The sequence below is a fragment of the Montipora capricornis genome, chromosome 4 (assembly GCF_036669925.1).
Source record: "Montipora capricornis isolate CH-2021 chromosome 4, ASM3666992v2, whole genome shotgun sequence".
In the NCBI taxonomy this organism is placed as follows: Eukaryota; Metazoa; Cnidaria; class Anthozoa; order Scleractinia; family Acroporidae; genus Montipora; species Montipora capricornis.
Window position 1 is genome coordinate 2,628,003 of NC_090886.1, and position 18,878 is coordinate 2,646,880.

Consider the following 18,878-nt stretch of genomic DNA (forward strand, 5'->3'; position numbering starts at 1 on the left):
AATTGTACTGCGCCTTTCTTAACTAGAAACTCCCGAAAGTAAACCGTAGCTTAGCCGAGAAGCTGATGGTAGCGAAAAACGATACCAAGAAGAAGGCAGTAAATGTAAGTAACACTTTCTCGTGAAAACAGTGATGTCGAAATATCATTCATTGCCTTTTAATGTTATTTTGTGTGTGCGGTTGCGTCTACCACTCGGCTCAATGAGCCCTATTTTTTTCCGAAAGGGACTCTTTAAGACTAAAATATTCATAATTGTCTCACCAGAGAGGAACAAATCATCAGAACGGCTTAGTCGTCTCAGCGGACAAAATCATTAGAGGCCACGGTCAAACTTTTGGTCGTGTAAGTCGTCTTATTTTGACCGTGAGTTTGGTCGTCTATCGGGATTATTTTTCAGGGTCGATATGTTTTTTTGGGACCGGTTGCTCGAAGCCTGGTTAGCGCTAACCGTTGGTTAAGGGGTATTAAAACCTATACGTTTCCATGGCATTTAACGCGGTTAGAGTTCAGTGCCCTTCCGCACTTTGCACTGTAATTTCTTTGGTATTGCACTTGTAATGTACCCTGCGACAAGAGTTTCTTATCATTCCTGGATAAGTCGGAAAGATCATTCCGGAATTCTTCAATTTTGTTTATATTTCTTGAATTATCACATCAAGACAATCATTATCAACCCTGGCAATAGTTATTTCCTCTTCATAAGCGGACGTCTTTTTTTCAGACCACTGATGTCAGTAATCCGTTGGGAGATGACAGGTTCTCCGCCATGTTTACTAATCCAGACTTTCAGGTGGATGAAGCAAGCGAGGTGAGTCATGGGTCTATAATTATATAGCTGGTAGTTAATCCGCACTTGTCAGGATAGCTATTATTAAGGATTAATTTTGATAGTTTCAGATAGAGTTTCCCAATCAAATCCCAGAAAATACAATAGGTAATAGAAACTAGCCAATCAGCACAAAGCATGCATCGGCGCTGTTGTCTCTGTTTGTTGTAGTTGACAATGGCGGAGTTTTGCCACGGAGATTTGCCAAATTTTTCCATTTCTCAGGACTTTCTCAGCGATCTTACCGCAAAAGAGAGATCTCCTACGTTGCCGGAAGAAGAGCTTGCCAACCTGAGAGGCAAAAACCAAAACTAAAACAGCGTAACAAAGCGAGAAAGTTGGAAGCTATCCCTCGTCATGAGCAACATTCAGTTCTTTGCCGTTTTTTCACTGAAATTATAAAAAAGGACGGTCACGAATACCAACCAAAAAGTTTGACTGTCATGCAGTGCTCGTTTGAACGTCATTTTAAAAAACTGTGGCAGAAACTACAGTATTTTGCGAGATGGTGAATTTGCAAATTCAAGGCAACAACTTGAAGCGAGTGCAGGGATACGGTGTGAGAGAAAAGGAGCAAGACAATTTATATAAGGAAATCATAATCTTAACTTTCCCAACACTGCATGGTTGAAAGCCCAAAAACGCAGGGGAAGACTAGTAGAAAATCACCAGCGACGAATTGTTGCAGTGATCGGAACGGAACGAGCTTAGAACCCGGACGAATGCAAGTGCAGCATCCTAATTTGGTCATTTCTCGCGTTATCCAAGTCTTTCAGTGTTTCATTGGCATTTCTTATTTATTTTGTTTAATCTTTTGGTATGGTTTTAGTAGCAAGCCATGATTTTCATTGTACCTCACGAGAGTTGCTACATGAAACCCCCCCCCCTCCCCCCCACCCTCCGCCGCACTCACTGATAAGAGCTGTTAAGTTACTATCACCTTGCCGTCTTGAAGATGATTTACTCAAACACTGACATTTACAACTGGAGAAACCTTTCGTCATAGCAGAACCTTGGCCGGTTTTGCGGTCATAAGCTTTCCCACTTTTCTATTTTACTGCGTGCGTCTTCATGCTGTCTCGAGTTCCGCAGAGAACACAAGACAGTTTTCAACGAATACAACAAACCGAATGGTGCACAGTTCGCTTCTTCTTTTAAGGCCATTCTCCTGATGTAAAATTAGCAAAAATGATGTGTATCTTACAGGAATACAAGCTGATTCGTCCAGTTGTGTCCAAACAAGACAAAGAGAGACAAAAACGATACAAAAAAGAAAAAGAGGGGTTACTTGAACAATTCGATGAAATTGAGGTAAGCCGCTTATTGCTTCATCTATCTCAGAATATTTATCAGAATTGACGGACTCGTAGAAAAAGAATATGCGTAACGAGTTAACAGTTTAGCAACTGCTTCATTTGCTTCTGCGACCGCGATTATAATAATCAGTTGATTCCAACGTCACAAGCACCACATTTCTGTGGTTCATGTATCAGTGTAAGTAATCCGTTGTTTATTGTTTTGTTTTTGTGTATTTGCTGAAGGTTAGTATAATTATATTAGCAGCTATAGAGCTGATGTGGGCCTGTGTAATTTTTGCACTTACACTCAAAGGGCAGCCCACAACACCTGAAACTACGTCCCCTACTCTTTTCGAGCAATCAGTGCTTTTTTTACGTCCCAAAGAACTATTTACGACTAAATATTGTGAGAAGGGAACTACCGAGAAGACTTAAAGGTCTTGATGGAACATTTAATAGACTACGAGAAGTCCCTCTTTCGCCGCTTATTTAGTCGCACGCGAGGAGAGTACAAGCAAGAAATTCGAATCCAGTTATCGCGCGACCGTTAGCGGTCGACTAACTAAGCGACGAAAGAGGGACTGCTCCTAGTCTAGTTATTTAAAGACCTTGTTCGTGTTGTCCGGCCGGGGTTCGAACCCGAGGCCTCCCGCACGAAAGTCGAGTGCTCTCTCCACCGAGCCATGTGGTCGTCGGTCGTTTGAAGGTTTGATTTCTTGTGCAGGAACCCGAGGGCCGTCCGAGCGAGGAGGAATCAAGCAGCTCCGAAGATGAAAGGGAACGGCGCGAGGAACTGAAGAAACAGCGAAAGGAAGCCAAAAAAAACGAGGAGAGACCAGTGCTGAGCAAACCGAAATTTTACGAACTTAAATCAGGAGAGAACTTTACAACTGTGAAATCAGCGAAATCAACAGCAGCCTTAAAGGAAAAGAAGTTAGTTTCTGTTTTAACCATATTAATGTTAATTAAGGACACATCTTGGTACTCGGCACCTCTCCAACATAGGAATACAGGAAGTCAACTCCGATTTTTCTGCCCTTTTGGGATTCATTTATTTATTTTCAAAATGAACGGTATATTACATTGGACTTGATCGAAATGTTCAAAGTATGCCTTCGTTCGCGATAATTTTGGCGCAAGCACTATTGGCTGGAAAATCGGATTGAACGCGATTACCATTCTGTTGTCGGAATTTGTGTTCTATGCAAAAACGAGATTTAAGTAATAGTGGTTTTTCAAATAATCAGGGAGGGGAGGCTTTGAAGCTTTGCGTCCTACCACAAATTGAACATCCACGCAATGTGTTTTCCTATTATTAGGGTATCTTTGGGCAAAAGACTGCAACTCGAAGAGAACTCTGGTATGGTAAGGCCGATAGGATCAATGTCAGGTGAAAAGGAGATTACTTTCCAAGTGAAAAAGGTAGGGAAAATGTTTGCAACCAACAAGAAAATCGTGAGACATATCATTGAATAGGCCATTTCCGACTTCATGTCTGCCTTCGCACTTAGAGTCGCTTTGAAGAGGGGGCAGACATGAACTCAGAAATTGCCTATTAAGTGAAGTTCGATCGACCGGGTGAGTGTACAATGCCTGTTTAGGATGACATTGACTGACATTTCGACAACCTGAGCGGAAGGCTTCTTCTGAGCCAGGGAACTCAGAAGATGACATCCACTCAGGTTCCACCGTTTTGGATGATACTTGACTCTGAAGTTGACTTCCGTTCAGCTTGTTGAAACGTCAGTCAAGACGACACTTGCCCGGGGAATCGTGCTTCACTTAACTACAACAAGAGAATGCAAGGAAACATTAAGTTTCGACGGAAGACAATAGACCAGGAGGCTCGATCTACCTCGGAATACGGCCTATCAGTTAACGGTATTACTTTTTTTAGTACGGCTACCGCTAGATGTGTGTGTGTGTGTGTTTTTGCGGGAAAAATGACGTCATTGCGTTCCCTGCCCGATCGATGGTTTTGCATTTCGCACAAGCGAGCAATCGCTCGCGCGGCTATTTGGTTGCAGGCCAATCAGAGGCGTTGCGGTCATGAGTTTCAATCTGATTGGCCATTATTTGGTTGGAGTTGTATTCTTATAAATTTAAATAATACCGTAACCTGATTGGCCCAGGCCAAATAAGAGAGACCGACTCTTTTGGACTCTAATGGATTTCTGGTTTCGTTGTATTATCGTCTTGATTTGATTTCTCATTCTCCATCTCAAGTTATTCATAGCGCTAAGTTTTTCGGAGCGCAAACAGCTATGGCCATAGGTTAGGAGAGGTTTTGACAATAGTTTATCCAATGTAAACCAGGCTTTCGCAACTCTTTTTAAACATGAAAGGAAGATGACAAGCTAAGTGAAATTCACGCTCTCAGGAAGCGCTTAATTCCCTGCACCCTCCCCCCACAACCCTAGACAAAACTCTTGGCACACTGTCATACAGCCCCCCTCCCCCCTTTCAATGTTGATTGGAATCCGGGAAACATTCAGAAATGCGGCAGTTTGTTTCACCAATGCTTGGGGGAGGGAGGGGTAGGGGATAATGAGGGGAATTATCATAAAATATCAGGTAAACCTTTAATTGAAACGATGTTTGCGCTCATTGTTAAAAGTGTCCCATGACATTTTGTCCAGGATTGTATATCCGCCCCTGATAAAGCTTCGTCCAATATCGATCAAATGACGTTGGCTTTTTTAAAGAGCTGTGTTGTGTGATATCTATGAAATGCTTTTCTTTTCAGAGTTACAAAGAAATGCAAAGGAACGAAGAGGTGCGCGCGCACGTCGAGGAACGACGGAAGCTGCGTCGTTCAGCCCGTACCATTTTGGGTAAAGAAAAACGAGCACCAGTTTTCTGGAGAGGAAAACGCGTCAGGTGATACTGGCAAGCAAGATTTTCACGTGCCTGTCAAGTGGAATGGGGTAATTTCAGATCCGGAGCCGGTGGTGTTCAGATTTGCGCAAGTGTGAGACTCAAAGTTGGTTCTTCTTCTGGTCGCTTGCTAAACCAAGGAAGCTTCTTGGAGTCCACACCGTAGCAGCGCAGCATCCAAAGGGTGGCGATCTGCCGAGTTAAATCCTGTTGGATTGGCCGATGTGAAGTTCTATCGATCCATTTTCGAACCATCTCGCGGTTTTTCAAGAATCGAAACTCTGTTCCATGTTAGAGTTTACTGGTTCCATGGAGTCCAATACAAGAAACAGACAGCTTTGTAAAATACACTTTTGGTGGTCTAACACGTTGTGGTATGGGTTTCCTTCGCAGGAAACATAGATCACTTAATTACAAAATGCCAAGCTGCGGTGTCTTTAAGTCTTCAGCAATGTGGCAGTTTATTAAGAATTAATTCGCTTTATGATGATTATCAAGAAATTTCTCGTCACTTTATTGACTAATCGAGACTGTGTTGTTCGAATCAGGGTTAGCGCTGATCGCGATTAATACCAGGACAACCACACATCTGTTGGTATGCCTGGCAATGCTGGTGTGGCCGCTAGTCACCGTTGACAAACGTTTCTTTTGACGTTGAAATTTGTTAACTACTGGAACTAAAGAATGATGAACGTTGCTATTTGTCTTCTCCGACATCAACGTTACTTGTGCTTGTGTCCAGAAATATACACGCTGTAAGTATATCACTCTGACCTTTTCTCCATTCCCCAGAGCATCGAAATCGTGTTTATTCCTTTTAAGATATAGTTAAAGTGCCTATCACCTCAACTCACTTTCCCACTTTATTTATTTTCCGAAATTGTCCCTTTTGATTTAAATTTAATTTTTTTAATGGCTTTGAATGACGGGAAAAGAGGTCATACTTTGATCCATAACCGAGCAATAAAGGGGAATGGGTTGTATACCTGGTTGACGTCACAAATTAATTTGCATTGAGATAACTCTTTGAAAACAGCCATGAAAATTAATTTGTGACGTCATTACGGTATCGAACCCATTCCCCTTCATTGCTCGGTTGTTGATCAAAGTGTGACCACTTTTCCCATCTTTCAAAGCCAATAAAAAAGTGAAATTTCAATCTAAAGGTTTAAAAAAAAACCCACGATGTACTTGGAACGATTTCAGAGAATAAATACAGTGCAAAAGTGAATGGAGGTGATAGCCACTTCAATTCTATCGAAATTGGTCTACAGAGCTTTTTCACTCACGTGACCAGCAGCCATACTGGCTTTCTGAAACAAAAGATAGTATTTGAATAAAAATAGAGTTTTGGAACAATAACATAGCTACCGTGACGTCATGTGAAACGCTCTGTACGTGGTTTGGAATCAACCTCTGGATGCAAAGAAAAATCCTTGTGGTAGAATGTACAAATGCTTGATGAAACACAAAAGGTGACAATAAGTTAAGAGATGTATTGGTAGAGTGATTTGTCGGCGAAAGCGCAAAAAGTGCAGGTTGTGTCCCTGACAGAGTCAATACCATTCACCAATTGGTGCAATAACGAAGGATACAAGTTGGTGTGGGTTTCAGTTTGTAGACGTAGAATTTCCCACAGTTTCGGACCTTGATGTAAGTCGAGTAGTGACAACTCGATGTGCGCCCAAAACAAACTTTTCGATTGACAATGCCATCTGAAACGGTTGGATGACTTCCGGTTAACCACCCTCGAAACCAGGCGTCACAGTAGCGGGTACTTCCACTGTTATAACTTGTGGCCATTGATGCAAAGAACAAAAACCTGTACCAGCCCTCTGTTAGATGCTGGTCACACTTATAACCACTTGCGCTAAAATACCAGGCATAATATCTCGTTTGATCATCAATCGTCGTGTGACGAAGACATTCTGGTTTATCAGTACCTGAAAAATCAACGCAAATGCTGAGTTCGTATAAGCAAATTCAATCTCTATTTTAATTAGTTATCGGTGAATGGTTAATAAAAACCTGTGGAAAGCTTTTCCCCTTAATCATCATAATGAGATCTGTTACATTTTAATATATGCCAGTGGACAAGGCAGTGGATGTTGAAAGCCGATGCTACTTGTGCCGCAAGGAGACAGATTGAGAATCGGGCTTTGATGGCGCGTTGATATTCTCGCTTATGGCTAAAACTCGCTGGCTCTGAAAAGGTTTAAAATATTTAAAGGGAGTGTAGCGAAACCAGAACCAGAAGTATTTACAGCGAAGCAAGCAATATTCGCTTTATTCATCTAGCTTGTATCAAATATCCCAGTTGTAAATGCTATAGTGGAAGTGCACTTAGCTATTAAGCCAGTTTACAGACACCCACTTTTAAATAATCTGAAAGAAGCAATTCAGATTTAACAGAAACATAATTAAAACCTTCAACTGGCTGGTAGAGTTGAATCCGGGACAACCGGAACCGGAAATAACCCAAACCAGCGGTTAGAACGGGATTTGAACCAGGGGCATGCAAACCCAACGCCCCAACCACTGAACCACGCCGCCTCTTCCCAACCAACCAAACACACGTAAGTTCGTCAACCACTGTATAAGAAACTAAGGTGATTTAGGACGCTCTCCATCTGACAGACCTGACAAGCCAGACAGCGATTTGGAAGGACTAATTCTTCAACGCCTTCAAATTAACATACTTCGAGGATGATATATACTCATCCAGAAGAATGCGAGGGATTATCATACAAGTATTCCTTCAAATATTGTAACTTATTTCTTGGTATTCACTGGAGAGAATAAAAGTCATTTTTGAGACTTAAACCCTCACATGTTGGCGGCATATCTCCGCTCCACTGTCCGCTGGGAAGACACTTCCTAACAGCTTGACCAAACATTGTATATCCTGGATGACAGAGATATCTGACATATCCCCCTGACCAATGATTCGTGCTGATAACAATTGCATTGTTTGGTTTGCCTGGATGGTCACAGTTGGGTAGAACTGAGAATAAAGATTAGACATTGATCGTAATCAAACTTGAATCACTTGTAAGGATAATTTAATTTTTGTACAACCACTCTTTTTTCAAAGGATAAATTTATAGCCTGCTATGATTTTGGCAGGATTTATTTTGCATTCTTGCTTCAGCGACGTTTTCGCGTGGAAGGGGAACATTTCGATCTTGGAAATTACAGGTTATTAAATTAATTAACAATTTTCTTCCCTGAATACTACCTAATCACAAGAGTCTTCCTTGAGGTTGGCAATTGATTGGTTGCACAAAAAAGAACTTGAATTAAACCTTATGCTCTTCAATATCAGTAAAATAAAAATTCATTTAATTTTATGGGAATTCAATAACATCTTAGGAAGTACATGTTCACGAATAAATGTTATCTTAATCATTCGTTGGTTCAATGGCGCAATGATGGTAATCCATCTTCAATAACATCATTATGGTGTCATTTTCTTTCCTGTAAAGTCTATTACGTGTTTGGAATAACAATAACATCAATAACACTGTCGTTTACATTTTTTGATAGTCATTTATGGCAAGTACATGTACACTTTAAACGCACAAAAATTTAATGCAGCATGCCGCGAAGAAGAAATAGAATTCCAAACAAAATCCGTAGAAGAATTGTCAAAGCCTCTGAGGATATTAGGACAGACTACCTGTGAGTCGCGGGCACGTAGTGTGTGAATATGTACTTCCCAAGTTATGTAATTGTGTCTGCAACTCACAGCTATCTTCTGTGGGATCTTCAAGTCTTTGACGAGATGTTATTGAATTCCCGTAAAATAAAATGAATTTCGGTTAATGAAGGGCAAAGGGTGTTCTTGGTGGTGGTCGCACTCCTGGGGTCATTGTCGGAAGACACTCGCTGCTAAGCAACTAACTTACCATTCTTCTCACGAGCGCATTACACTCTTAAACCTAAAAAGTTGCAAGACGAAATGGTTGCAACAGGTGCGAATTGATGAAAATTCGCTATAACTTACCAATCCTTGCAGCTGCAGTTATTGTGTCGCCGTATTCATTGCGAACAACACATTTGTATGTTGCCTGATCCGAGGGCTCAAACTGACTAATTTCATACTCGCTGGTCACTTGATCTGTGGTGATATTAGTGGTGGAATTTATTATGACGTTATCCTTGTACCACGTGATCTGCGGTAGAGGCAATCCTTTGGCAGAGCAGTTGACTCGTACAGAATCTCTAATGTTGGGTACTGTGATTAAAGTCGCCGGCTTAGAGGTGAAAACAGGAGATTCTGAGAAAATTAAAGGCAAAAGACTTCATAGTGGTCATACATGCCTCATAAGACTATATTTAAAATTTGGCATAATATTCAGCAGGGAAAGGTTCCTAGGGAATGGCTTGGTTCAGAGTCCATAAATCTAAATTTAACCTAATTTCTTGAATTTTATTGGGAATAAGGAAAGGGAACCTTGGAATCACTTTTAACGCTCACTTTACTTTAAAGTTTTTTCCCTCTGCATGGATATGCTCCAATGAACCCGCTTCATTTACATTTCTAGATCAGAACAGCTAGAAATAATTCAAACCAAAACTATTCCGCAAGTAAGCTGCGCTCTTTACAGGTGCATGGAGGAGTCATGCACAGTAAAGGAAGACACCCCGATTGGGATAGGAAAAAATAGATCTGATGAAAGGCATGGAAATAGCGGACCTTTACCATGGATGAGTATCTTTTACAACCTGCCGACGGCAAATACCATGCAGCTCTTCAAAAGCCCAAATTTCGTTGCTGTATTGTGTAAGACCTTTCTCGTTCTTTTTCAGCGGAAACTTAATTCATGTAACGGAGGTCTTGAAAACAAAATGCTTCATAAGAGAAGACCCTAACCCAGAAGTGTCGATCTTTGGCCCATCAATTAAAAATTATGGCCAATCAGATTGGCCCTGATGACCACAACGCGCATGATTGATTGATCTGCAATCTAGTATATGCAGGAGGGATTGCTCTTGCTTTAATGCAAAATAATGAACCGTGCAAAGAACACAATACCGCCACGCTTTGTTCACGCAAAAATCTAGAAGTAGCTGTTCTAAAGGCCGGGACACAGTAGGCGATAAGTCGCTGCGACACGTCGCGGGGACAAGTCGACGCAACAATTCGCCTTGTGTGACACGGTTAATTTTATGAAAATCATTGTCGCTGCGGCAGAACTTTGTGGCCGCGATCAGTCGCACGAATTCAAACCAGTTTGAAGCAGCGACAAAATTACCGAAAGCAGCGCTGTCGCACCGTGTGTACACTTCCGGCAACAAGTCGCTGCGTCAAAATATAAATGAACCAATGAGAGAGCGTCATATGGTCAGCCATATTGAAATAGAAAACTAGTTCACATTCCCCTTCATACGAGATCAATGCGTGTGCACCGAACAGGCGTGGTGTCGCAGCCACGACTTGTTTTGCAAAAAGTACACACGGAGGAACTTGTCCCAGAGAGCTGTCGCTGCGACTGGTCGGCTAGTGTGTCCCGGCCTTAAAAGTAGACAATAGGGAGCTTTAGCCACGACAACTGCGACGGCAACGAGAACGTCACACATTTGCATATTTGGTGAGCAAAAGCAATTGCTTTGCACGCCCTGCACGTACATCTTTTCATTTCTGTCTATTTCTTTGCCGTCGTCAGCAAAACAAGAACGTTAAATGACCAAATCTTGAGGTTTTAGGGAGAACGTCAGCGCTTTAGGATAAATTCTCCCCTAAACTATCGCCGTTCATGCTAGTTTCGTTCTTGAGGGTTTGTCACACCTTTGTCACGTTAAAATGCTTGGAACAGTCGCAAAGCGATTACAATGACACGGATTCACGTTTAACGACGACGTTCTCGTTGCCGTTGCCGACGTCGTTGCGAAAGCTCCCTATAAAAAAACTGATGAGCAGCATTCCATCGTAGATAGAGACTTCTGGGTTATGGACCTTTGTGTTCATAACTATTTTAATCATATTTCCATGCTGCTTTGGCCCTTCAATGTCCTTCAATACCAAGCAATTGCTTCAAAAGACTGCCATTTCAGTTTTCAGTCACTCACCAATTGGTTTCGCTTTAAGGAAAGTTCCGTGAATAATCATCCCATATTTGTTTGTTGCTGTACAGAAATAGATTCCACCATCACCGACCGCAGTGCTGGTGATTAAAAGACTGTCTTTACTGGTCACAGTTCGGTTATGAGGTAATGGTGTTGCCGGTGATCTGGCCCAGTTCACCTCAGGGGTTGGGTTACCAAGAACATTACATTGCAGCTTCGTCTCTTTGCCCAAATAACCAACGACTTGACCCGGTGGAGACTTGGGAAACCGTGGGGCACCTACAGACGAGGGAAGCGCAAAATTGGTGACTATCAAAATGAAAAGCGGTTTAATTTCAGATTGTTTCTTGTCATGAAGATGGCAGACTGAGAGCCTAATTCGTCGAAAACATACAAGAATCGATTTCGTCAGATTAACGAAAAAAGTGACATGTTTCGATGATTTCATGTCATCATTATATGGCTCGAGCTTGTTGCCGATATAACGAGCGGTTTGATTGCCTGAATGTAAGTGCAACGATTTTATGATCCTATAATGCCCACAAACCTGTTAGGAATCAGGTAAATGCAGGACAAAAACCAAAGGAAATTTTATGCAGGACCAATTGGCGCTTCCCTGTATTTTTTGACATTTGTTTGTCCCTTGATTCTTTAGAATGTCGACAACATTTAGCAAACCAAATTGCAATCATTTGTCTCGAATATAAATAATCTGACAGAGTATGCGTCAGTGCGATTTCAAACAAGAAATTAACTGATGAGCGTTCGCATTACCCGAATATTAAGTGATCGCTTCCGCTTAAACCAACAATGATGCCAGGCCTGCTACTGTGAAGCAAATCACTAAAGATTGATAAACCTTGAATGTTCCGTCTTTTCAGGAACATCTCAAACCTAGGCCTTCAACTGTATTAACCGAGCGATAGGCCTCAGTTTAAGATTTTCCTGTTAAGACCTCACTCTCAGTAAATCAATAGTTAAATTAAATGCAGTACAGGGAATCAAATCCACTATCCATTCATGACATCAATTCTTATAAAAGGCAAAAAATAAAAATAAAAAAAAGAAAAATAACGTTTCGACTCTATCCTGACGGTCGTTATTGAGTGAAAAAAATTATACGAGAAAAATTCTATAAACACTACAATGAACAGTAGTTAAAAAAACCGATTGTTTAGTATTATGAATGGTCTTTATCAGGAAAATCAAGTCTAATCTGAATATAAAAACGGACTCTGAAATTGCTAAGTTTTCTTTTAGTTGGCCACTTGATTAGCTACTATTGTTTTCAGTAACCAAAGATTTATTCTTGTATAGTTTTTAACTCGATAATGACGCTAAGATAGCGTGGAGATGTCATGTTGTTTTTGGGGTTTTTAACGATATAATGTTAATTTTTTTTCTATCAAATGTACTGCAGTAATTTTCGATGGTCAAATGTATGCCAAAGACACTTCTTCTACGAACAAAAACTTGGCGTTTTTTAAACCCAGCACTGAAATTTGATATTGTTTCCGGGTTCATTCCTTGTCTAACGGCATAAATGAATACAAACCGGCTCACCTAAAACAACAAGGTCTACTTTTGTTTCTTGGATACCAAACAAATTTTCAGCTCGGCACGTGATCATTCCCTGATCTTCGAAGCGGACTCCCCTAATCTCGAAGATTTTATCAGTAATGTTAAATCGGCTTTTATCCCCGTAGTCTCTCCCATGCACTGACCACGTGATCTTTGGAGCTGGATTACCGGACACAGAAATTTCAAGTGACAGATTTTCTCCCTCTCTCACAGAAACGGGCGATGGAATCTTAGTTGTAAATCGAGGAGGACCTGTTGGTATACAATAGATATTGTATCAGTGAATGCCTGATATGTTTTGAGCAAATAACATACTGCAAAAAAAACAAAAACATGTGTTTGTAGATATGGAGCTACAAAGGATGAGATAATAGAATGTAAGGGTGATGGTCTACTATCTACAAAAACATGGAGCGAAACTGTTGTTCCAAAGCAATTTAAAGCGTAAGATTTACTTGAGTTATCTCCCCTACGCACGAGGCGAACCGCACAGGATAGGACAAGTTGTAGGCCGGTAAAAGACAAATAATGATATACAAGCCTAACTCTCCACGGCACTATGAGCTAAACCTCCGTCCAGCATCGTGCTATAATGGAAAGAGTGTAGGCGGTAACATTCGTAAACAGTAAAGATACTCCTTACAGTTGAGTAAGGAGCTCACAGAGTGATACTTTGGACTTTACTAGACAATTTATACTAAATCTCTAGCACTAAACCAATGGTGACTAACGGCCCGTTCAAACGGTTTCAACATTTGACAAACGTTCGTTTAACAAAAGTTGAACGGGTGTTGGGCAAATGTTGGACGCAAAAACAAAGTTGTACGGAGGCCGTTCAAACGATTCCAACATTGCGCCAACAACAGAACCAACACTTTCGCGAAATTTGATTGCGAGGAACTAAAAACTAGAAACCAGACTCTCTCGTACAGATAAACGACGCCATATTGACTTTTGCGGCCTGATGTGAGCATGCGTGTGTTCTACAATTGTTGAACACAGTGTTCAAAAAGCTTCAACACCATTCAACATTTTCGAGAACAAAGGAAAAGTTGAATCGATGTTGAATGAAAGTTTAAACCGATTGAAACTTGATTCAAAAAGCTTTCAACAATGTTGGACGACCTGTTCAAACGCACCGAGCATTTGGTTAACGTACACCGGGCCTTAACGTACCATCTAATACAAACAACTTGTGTAGCGCTCAATGCGACATGAATGGAGATAGTTTTTGCTTTTCGCCAATCCAGACGGAGGATGTAACTGTAAGCAGACAGTATTAAAAACAAGGATAAAGGATCTCAGTTCGAATTTGCAGAATATAGTAGTCCATTTATGTCTCGTTTGCGTTGCGTAATGTTTACGAAATAGGATGGCTCTAACGAGTCACGCTCCGTTAACTACGTTTTAAAACGCTGTTGACGGTTAAGCTTTAATTATACGGGAAAATGAATGCTGCACCAGCACCTCCTTGTGTTGTTTGTGTTTTTTCTGTATAGTTTTGAGTCCCCTTCTTTTCCTGTTATATTTCTTAAGTATTGATAAACCAAATATTGTAAATTGGTATTTTGTCAAAAATTAGGTAAGTTGATTCTATTACTTGATTCCTTGCTTGACATTTGATTACCCGGCTTAATAACTTATAGATTAGCAACACTGTAAAAAGATCGGACAACAAGTGTAAAGTTCACTTTTTTTCTGGGACGTTTTGTCAACGAATCATTGCTACAGTAACCCGTTTGCTCGCTGACCTGCTTTTATATTAGTGCTAACATATGGTAACCGAAGTTTGAGGACTATTGAATCTACTGGATATCGTCACAGAAGTAAATGATCAATGATGCGAGACAAGAGATTATGAAGGTCTGTTGAAATTAAACGCTGTAGTCCGTATTTTATTGTAGTTGATGCAAGCTGAAATTATGTAATATTTTCCTTTGTAGATCGGATAAAAAGAAACTAAGAGAATTATACGATTTGCGTAATCCAATGGATTATTAACCATTTCCCCAAGGATCCATGGGGATTTCTAAGTTTTAGTATTTTGGATTAAAAAAAAAATTTTTTTTTAAAGGATGAGAGAAATGTCAATTAACGATATTCACTCACCAAACATTGTGACCATCATTTTCTTCACCAGATTTTCAACAAACGTTTCATTTGCACTTGTTCCTGGAATCCCTGGTTTACCTGTTTTTCCATTCCCTGGTGGTCCTGGGCTACCGCGGGAACCTGGTACTCCTGGTGGACCTGGTAGACCAAGCGCACCGGGGGGACCTCTGGGACCTCATCAAAAAAAGAGAAACATTTTTCCACCGTTAAAAATAAACTTATTACCAACATTTTTCGGACCACATTGTAAATACATGTTTAATTTGCACTTGTTCCTGGAATCCCTGGGTTACCTGTTTTTCCATTCCCTGGTGGTCCTGGGCTACCGCGTGGACCTGGTACTCCTGGTGGACCTGGTAGACCAAGCGCACCTGGGGGACCTCTGGGACCTTATCAAAAAAAGAAATAATTCTGCCATAGTTAAAAATGAACTTGTGACCATCATTTTCTTGACCAGATTTTCAATAAAAGTGTTATTTGCACTTGTTCCTGGAATCTCTGGCTTACCTGTTCTTCCGTCAGTGCCTTTGCGACCACGACGACCACGTGAACCTGGTGTTCCTGTGCTACCTCGAGGACCTGGTTCTCCTGGTGCTCCTGCGGGACCCGTGGGACCTTACCAAACGAGAAACAATTCTGACATAGCCACACATGTACACTCTAGACATACACTCTTTAGATCGACTCCCGCATCAATGGGTGCTCCATCGCAGGACAACAGAAGTAAATTCTATTAAGAATGGACACCCGCCATATGATTGTTTTTCCTCTTCCAACATTTTCACCGTGTATCGACACTTTTTATGATTTTTTCGGTCACTAGTCTTACATTTTGATGCTGTGAAAAGTTGAAGTTGGTTTTAAGTTTTGTTGTACCTTGAATTGAAGCACCCGAGATGTTCTTCCGGCCAACAAAGCCCCGCAGGGATTATCTGGATACGGGGTGTTATGGCAAAAATTACAGGAATACGGGATATTTAGGCCAAACATTAAAGTGCCCCTGTGACCAAAAAATCAATTCATATTTTTCTTTGGATTTCAAAACTATGTTAACAAAGCACTAAGTGACCCTCGTTTTAAGCCTTGATTTCAAAAAGACACCTCTTTATTTTAACTGTAATTTTCCTATTTAATGGTCCGCCATTACTAACATTATGTTCTTGTGAGAGCTGGATCGAGGAGAAAATGACGTCAAAGGCTCACTAGTTTAAGAGTGCAATACGTGTGTACGCCGCAGAATTAATATGCAGCACGGGGGTTTTGGGCTTTCAGACTTTTAAACTCACGCTTTGCATATATAATAAGCTGCGTTCACACGCTGAAATTTTAAGCTAGTGAGCCTCTGACGTCACTTTTCCCTGGATCCAACCGTCTGAGGTCCAATCGGTCAGTTTTGAACGTGAGTAATGGCGGACCGTGAAATCCATCCAAAACTTACACTCAAAGTAAACGGCCTTTGGATAATAATCAAAGCTCAAAATTTTGCCAGTCAGGTGTTAAGCAAACACACTTTCAAAATCTGAAGGAAAAAAGGAAATGGTTTTTTTGATCACAGTTGCACTTTAAATAAATACGGGATACTAAGACCCCCTAACGGGGCCTCATCATTGTTTTAAAAAACAAGAACCACAGGTACTGTTACTTAATTATCCGGCGAGACAAAGGGTCATGACTGGCTTCTGTTGATAAAAGGAAGTTTGAAATGTTTCCAAAGGAAACCGATATTCAATTTAACCGACCTCTCACGCAAACAAGTTTCCAAGTCCCGTTGACAGCGATGTCGGTTACCTTCGATAGAACAAGAAATTTAACATTAATGATAACATTAATGATAATATTAATACGAAACAGGAATAATCGATGTACGGCAAAATGCAAACCAAACTATCATTAACGTATCATAATGCCTAGGTGCAATGTAGGCGAAATTAAAATGTAGTAAACAGTTTAAATTAGCAAACATTATTGACATTGTGGGGACTTGGATAGAATCCATCAATGGGGAAACATACATGCATACCTGCAGATTGTTGAGTACATTTTTGACGCATTCTGCACGAATCTCGTCATCAGAGCCTGATTTAGGATCTTTTCTGCCAGTCCGACGGTATCGCTCATTTCTATAGAATTTCGCAGCTGTGGGCTTTGAAGTTGGCGATGGAACCGTAGTTACGCCATAACTCGTCCCTGCGAGGGATATCTCCTCACGAATTGAAAAAAGTTGTTTCTCCAAATGATAAACTTTGCTCGAGAGCTCGTTATCCGGGAAATAAACTTTATACGATAGGAAAGCAATGGCAACGATTGAAAAAACAAGATGAAGCACCACTACTAAAGTGAGATGACTTGAATGAACAGGAGATGCCGCCATTACGTTGACCCAAGTATCCCTGTATTTGATTTGATCGGATTAAACCTTCACTGCACCAAACAAGTTTCACCAACGCCAATCACATTCACATTCAGCGATGAGATTGGCTACTTTCGATGGACTTTGTTGGTTTCCACTGCGATTGTCTGCAAACTGATTGACGTCGTTGAAAAACAAAATCGTGCATTAATGAAAGGCGCACAATAATTAAATTCAGAAGTGAATCTCAAATTTCGTGCGAAGATTCCAAACACTAGGGTAATTAAAATTCTTGCGATTTAATCTTCATATTGTTAGCTCTTAGCGTTTGTGAAGCTCGCATTCAAACGGGAAACCCGGAAAACCTTGCTCTCATTATATGCAACACAGTAGTCTACAAAGCATTCCACTTTGTGTATTCACCCGGGGGAGGATGTGTAATCGTGCTCGTGGGGAAATTAGCAAGTAAACAGAGACGAGGTAATTGTAACACAACTTTGTATTTAAGACCTAAATCCTTCGATGGGAATAAACTGTCCGATGTCACACCACCATACGAAAACGAGAAGAAAAGCGAACTAAAATTACGACACGAACTTACATTGTCTTAACCGTCTATAATCCTCATGAGTCCACCCCTTCTTAAAAGGGAGTTCAGTTCTCTGACACTAACGCTGCAGACTTGACTTTATCAAGTTTTATGAGACAAGTTCCTCCATGTGCGCCTCCAGATATGGATAGATAAGGGCACTTTGTTACCAATCCTTTTAGTTTTCCATAACGTCTTTAAATGTCCTGAGCATCTGGAATTTGCTGGTACACAACTTTGCAGGCTTCGGATGCATATTCTTGAGCGCTTGGTAGACCATTCAGATATTGTTCCAAAAGTAAATGCTAACTTTGCCAATTCAGGATCAATCAGTGAACTCTGTTGAGTGGGTAATTCAGAACGCTTAACAGCCTCTGTATTGTGCGGTTGATCTTCATAAGTGGTGAGATTATCTGAAAGTTCATCGGGTACAACAATGATCTTCTCAATGTCGACTGTAAATGGGAGGGGCATCCCCCGTGTGAATTCTGTGCTCAAATCCCTTAACAGCTCTGAGGGGACTCCCCGGGAGGAGAAATGCAGTAGGATATTGACAGATAAGTTCTTTGAATCGCTTCATAATATCAGCATCAACATTAAAATACACCGGGCCATCTAGATCCAAGGCTTGAAATATAGCGTCCGTGTAGGTGGGTGAGTATGGGTCACAATTCAATTCTTCTACTGGAGGAAACTCGGGACCTTCACTATCAAATTCTGGTAAGTCATCACAGAAGGGAGACAACGTTGATAAGCGGAGACCAGAATCTTCCATTTCTTTTGTTTGGACTGAACGTTTCCACTGCTTTGGTGCACAAGAGTCTAAGTCACAATGCTTATGCCCAGTGTTCTTTGGAAGTGGTGATAAAGGAGGTGGCGGCCGTGTGTTTGCCCATGTAAGCCAACCGGCCATCAGCAAGTTGCTTTGCATTAGGGTCAGCTGCTTCTTTAAGAACAGCATCATCATCATTTGTCATGTCCCTAATGTCACCTAGAATGACATTCTCAGGAATACTTGTCTTCTTGAATTTAGATTCCACTGCCAAGGTTGTGCAGTATGTACCACATATATTAGGAACGTTTCAGGAAGGTCTCCGAGCCGTGCATTGTAGCGTGGATCACTGTTGGAGAGAGTGGTGTCTGGTGTCACATGACTTGATATTTGGTTTAGATC

The 18,878-nt window shown here is 41.0% G+C and overlaps 2 protein-coding genes across 3 annotated transcripts in view; one reads left to right on the plus strand and one right to left on the minus strand.

Moving 5' to 3' along the window:
- The window catches only part of LOC138045178 (nucleolar protein 10-like), a 19,810-nt gene extending 13,451 nt beyond the window's left edge, over positions 1 to 6,359 (plus strand). Inside the window, exons 19-24 of the mRNA XM_068891591.1 lie at positions 27 to 104; positions 724 to 810; positions 2,035 to 2,139; positions 2,851 to 3,059; positions 3,446 to 3,548; positions 4,873 to 6,359. Coding sequence (XP_068747692.1) covers positions 27 to 104; positions 724 to 810; positions 2,035 to 2,139; positions 2,851 to 3,059; positions 3,446 to 3,548; positions 4,873 to 5,010 — 720 coding nt within the window. The 3' untranslated portion in view covers positions 5,011 to 6,359. The remainder of the gene's footprint in view (positions 1 to 26; positions 105 to 723; positions 811 to 2,034; positions 2,140 to 2,850; positions 3,060 to 3,445; positions 3,549 to 4,872) is intronic.
- On the minus strand, positions 5,440 to 18,001 carry LOC138045177 (uncharacterized). Of its 2 annotated transcripts, XM_068891590.1 has the most exons (11): positions 17,717 to 18,001; positions 16,786 to 17,289; positions 16,505 to 16,553; positions 15,273 to 15,380; positions 15,059 to 15,154; positions 14,763 to 14,939; positions 12,636 to 12,905; positions 11,076 to 11,351; positions 9,010 to 9,282; positions 7,834 to 8,007; positions 5,440 to 6,946 (listed from the first exon to the last, which is right to left on the minus strand). In XM_068891590.1, exons 2-11 carry the CDS (start codon positions 17,134 to 17,136, stop codon positions 6,570 to 6,572), a joined length of 2,151 nt encoding a protein of 716 aa, XP_068747691.1. In that variant the 5' UTR covers positions 17,137 to 17,289; positions 17,717 to 18,001; the 3' UTR covers positions 5,440 to 6,569. The 2 variants fall into 2 exon arrangements, with proteins under 2 accessions (XP_068747691.1, XP_068747690.1); XM_068891589.1 differs by lacking the exon at positions 17,717 to 18,001 and having other exon boundaries at positions 16,786 to 17,479.
- Between the last annotated feature and the right edge of the window lie 877 nt (positions 18,002 to 18,878).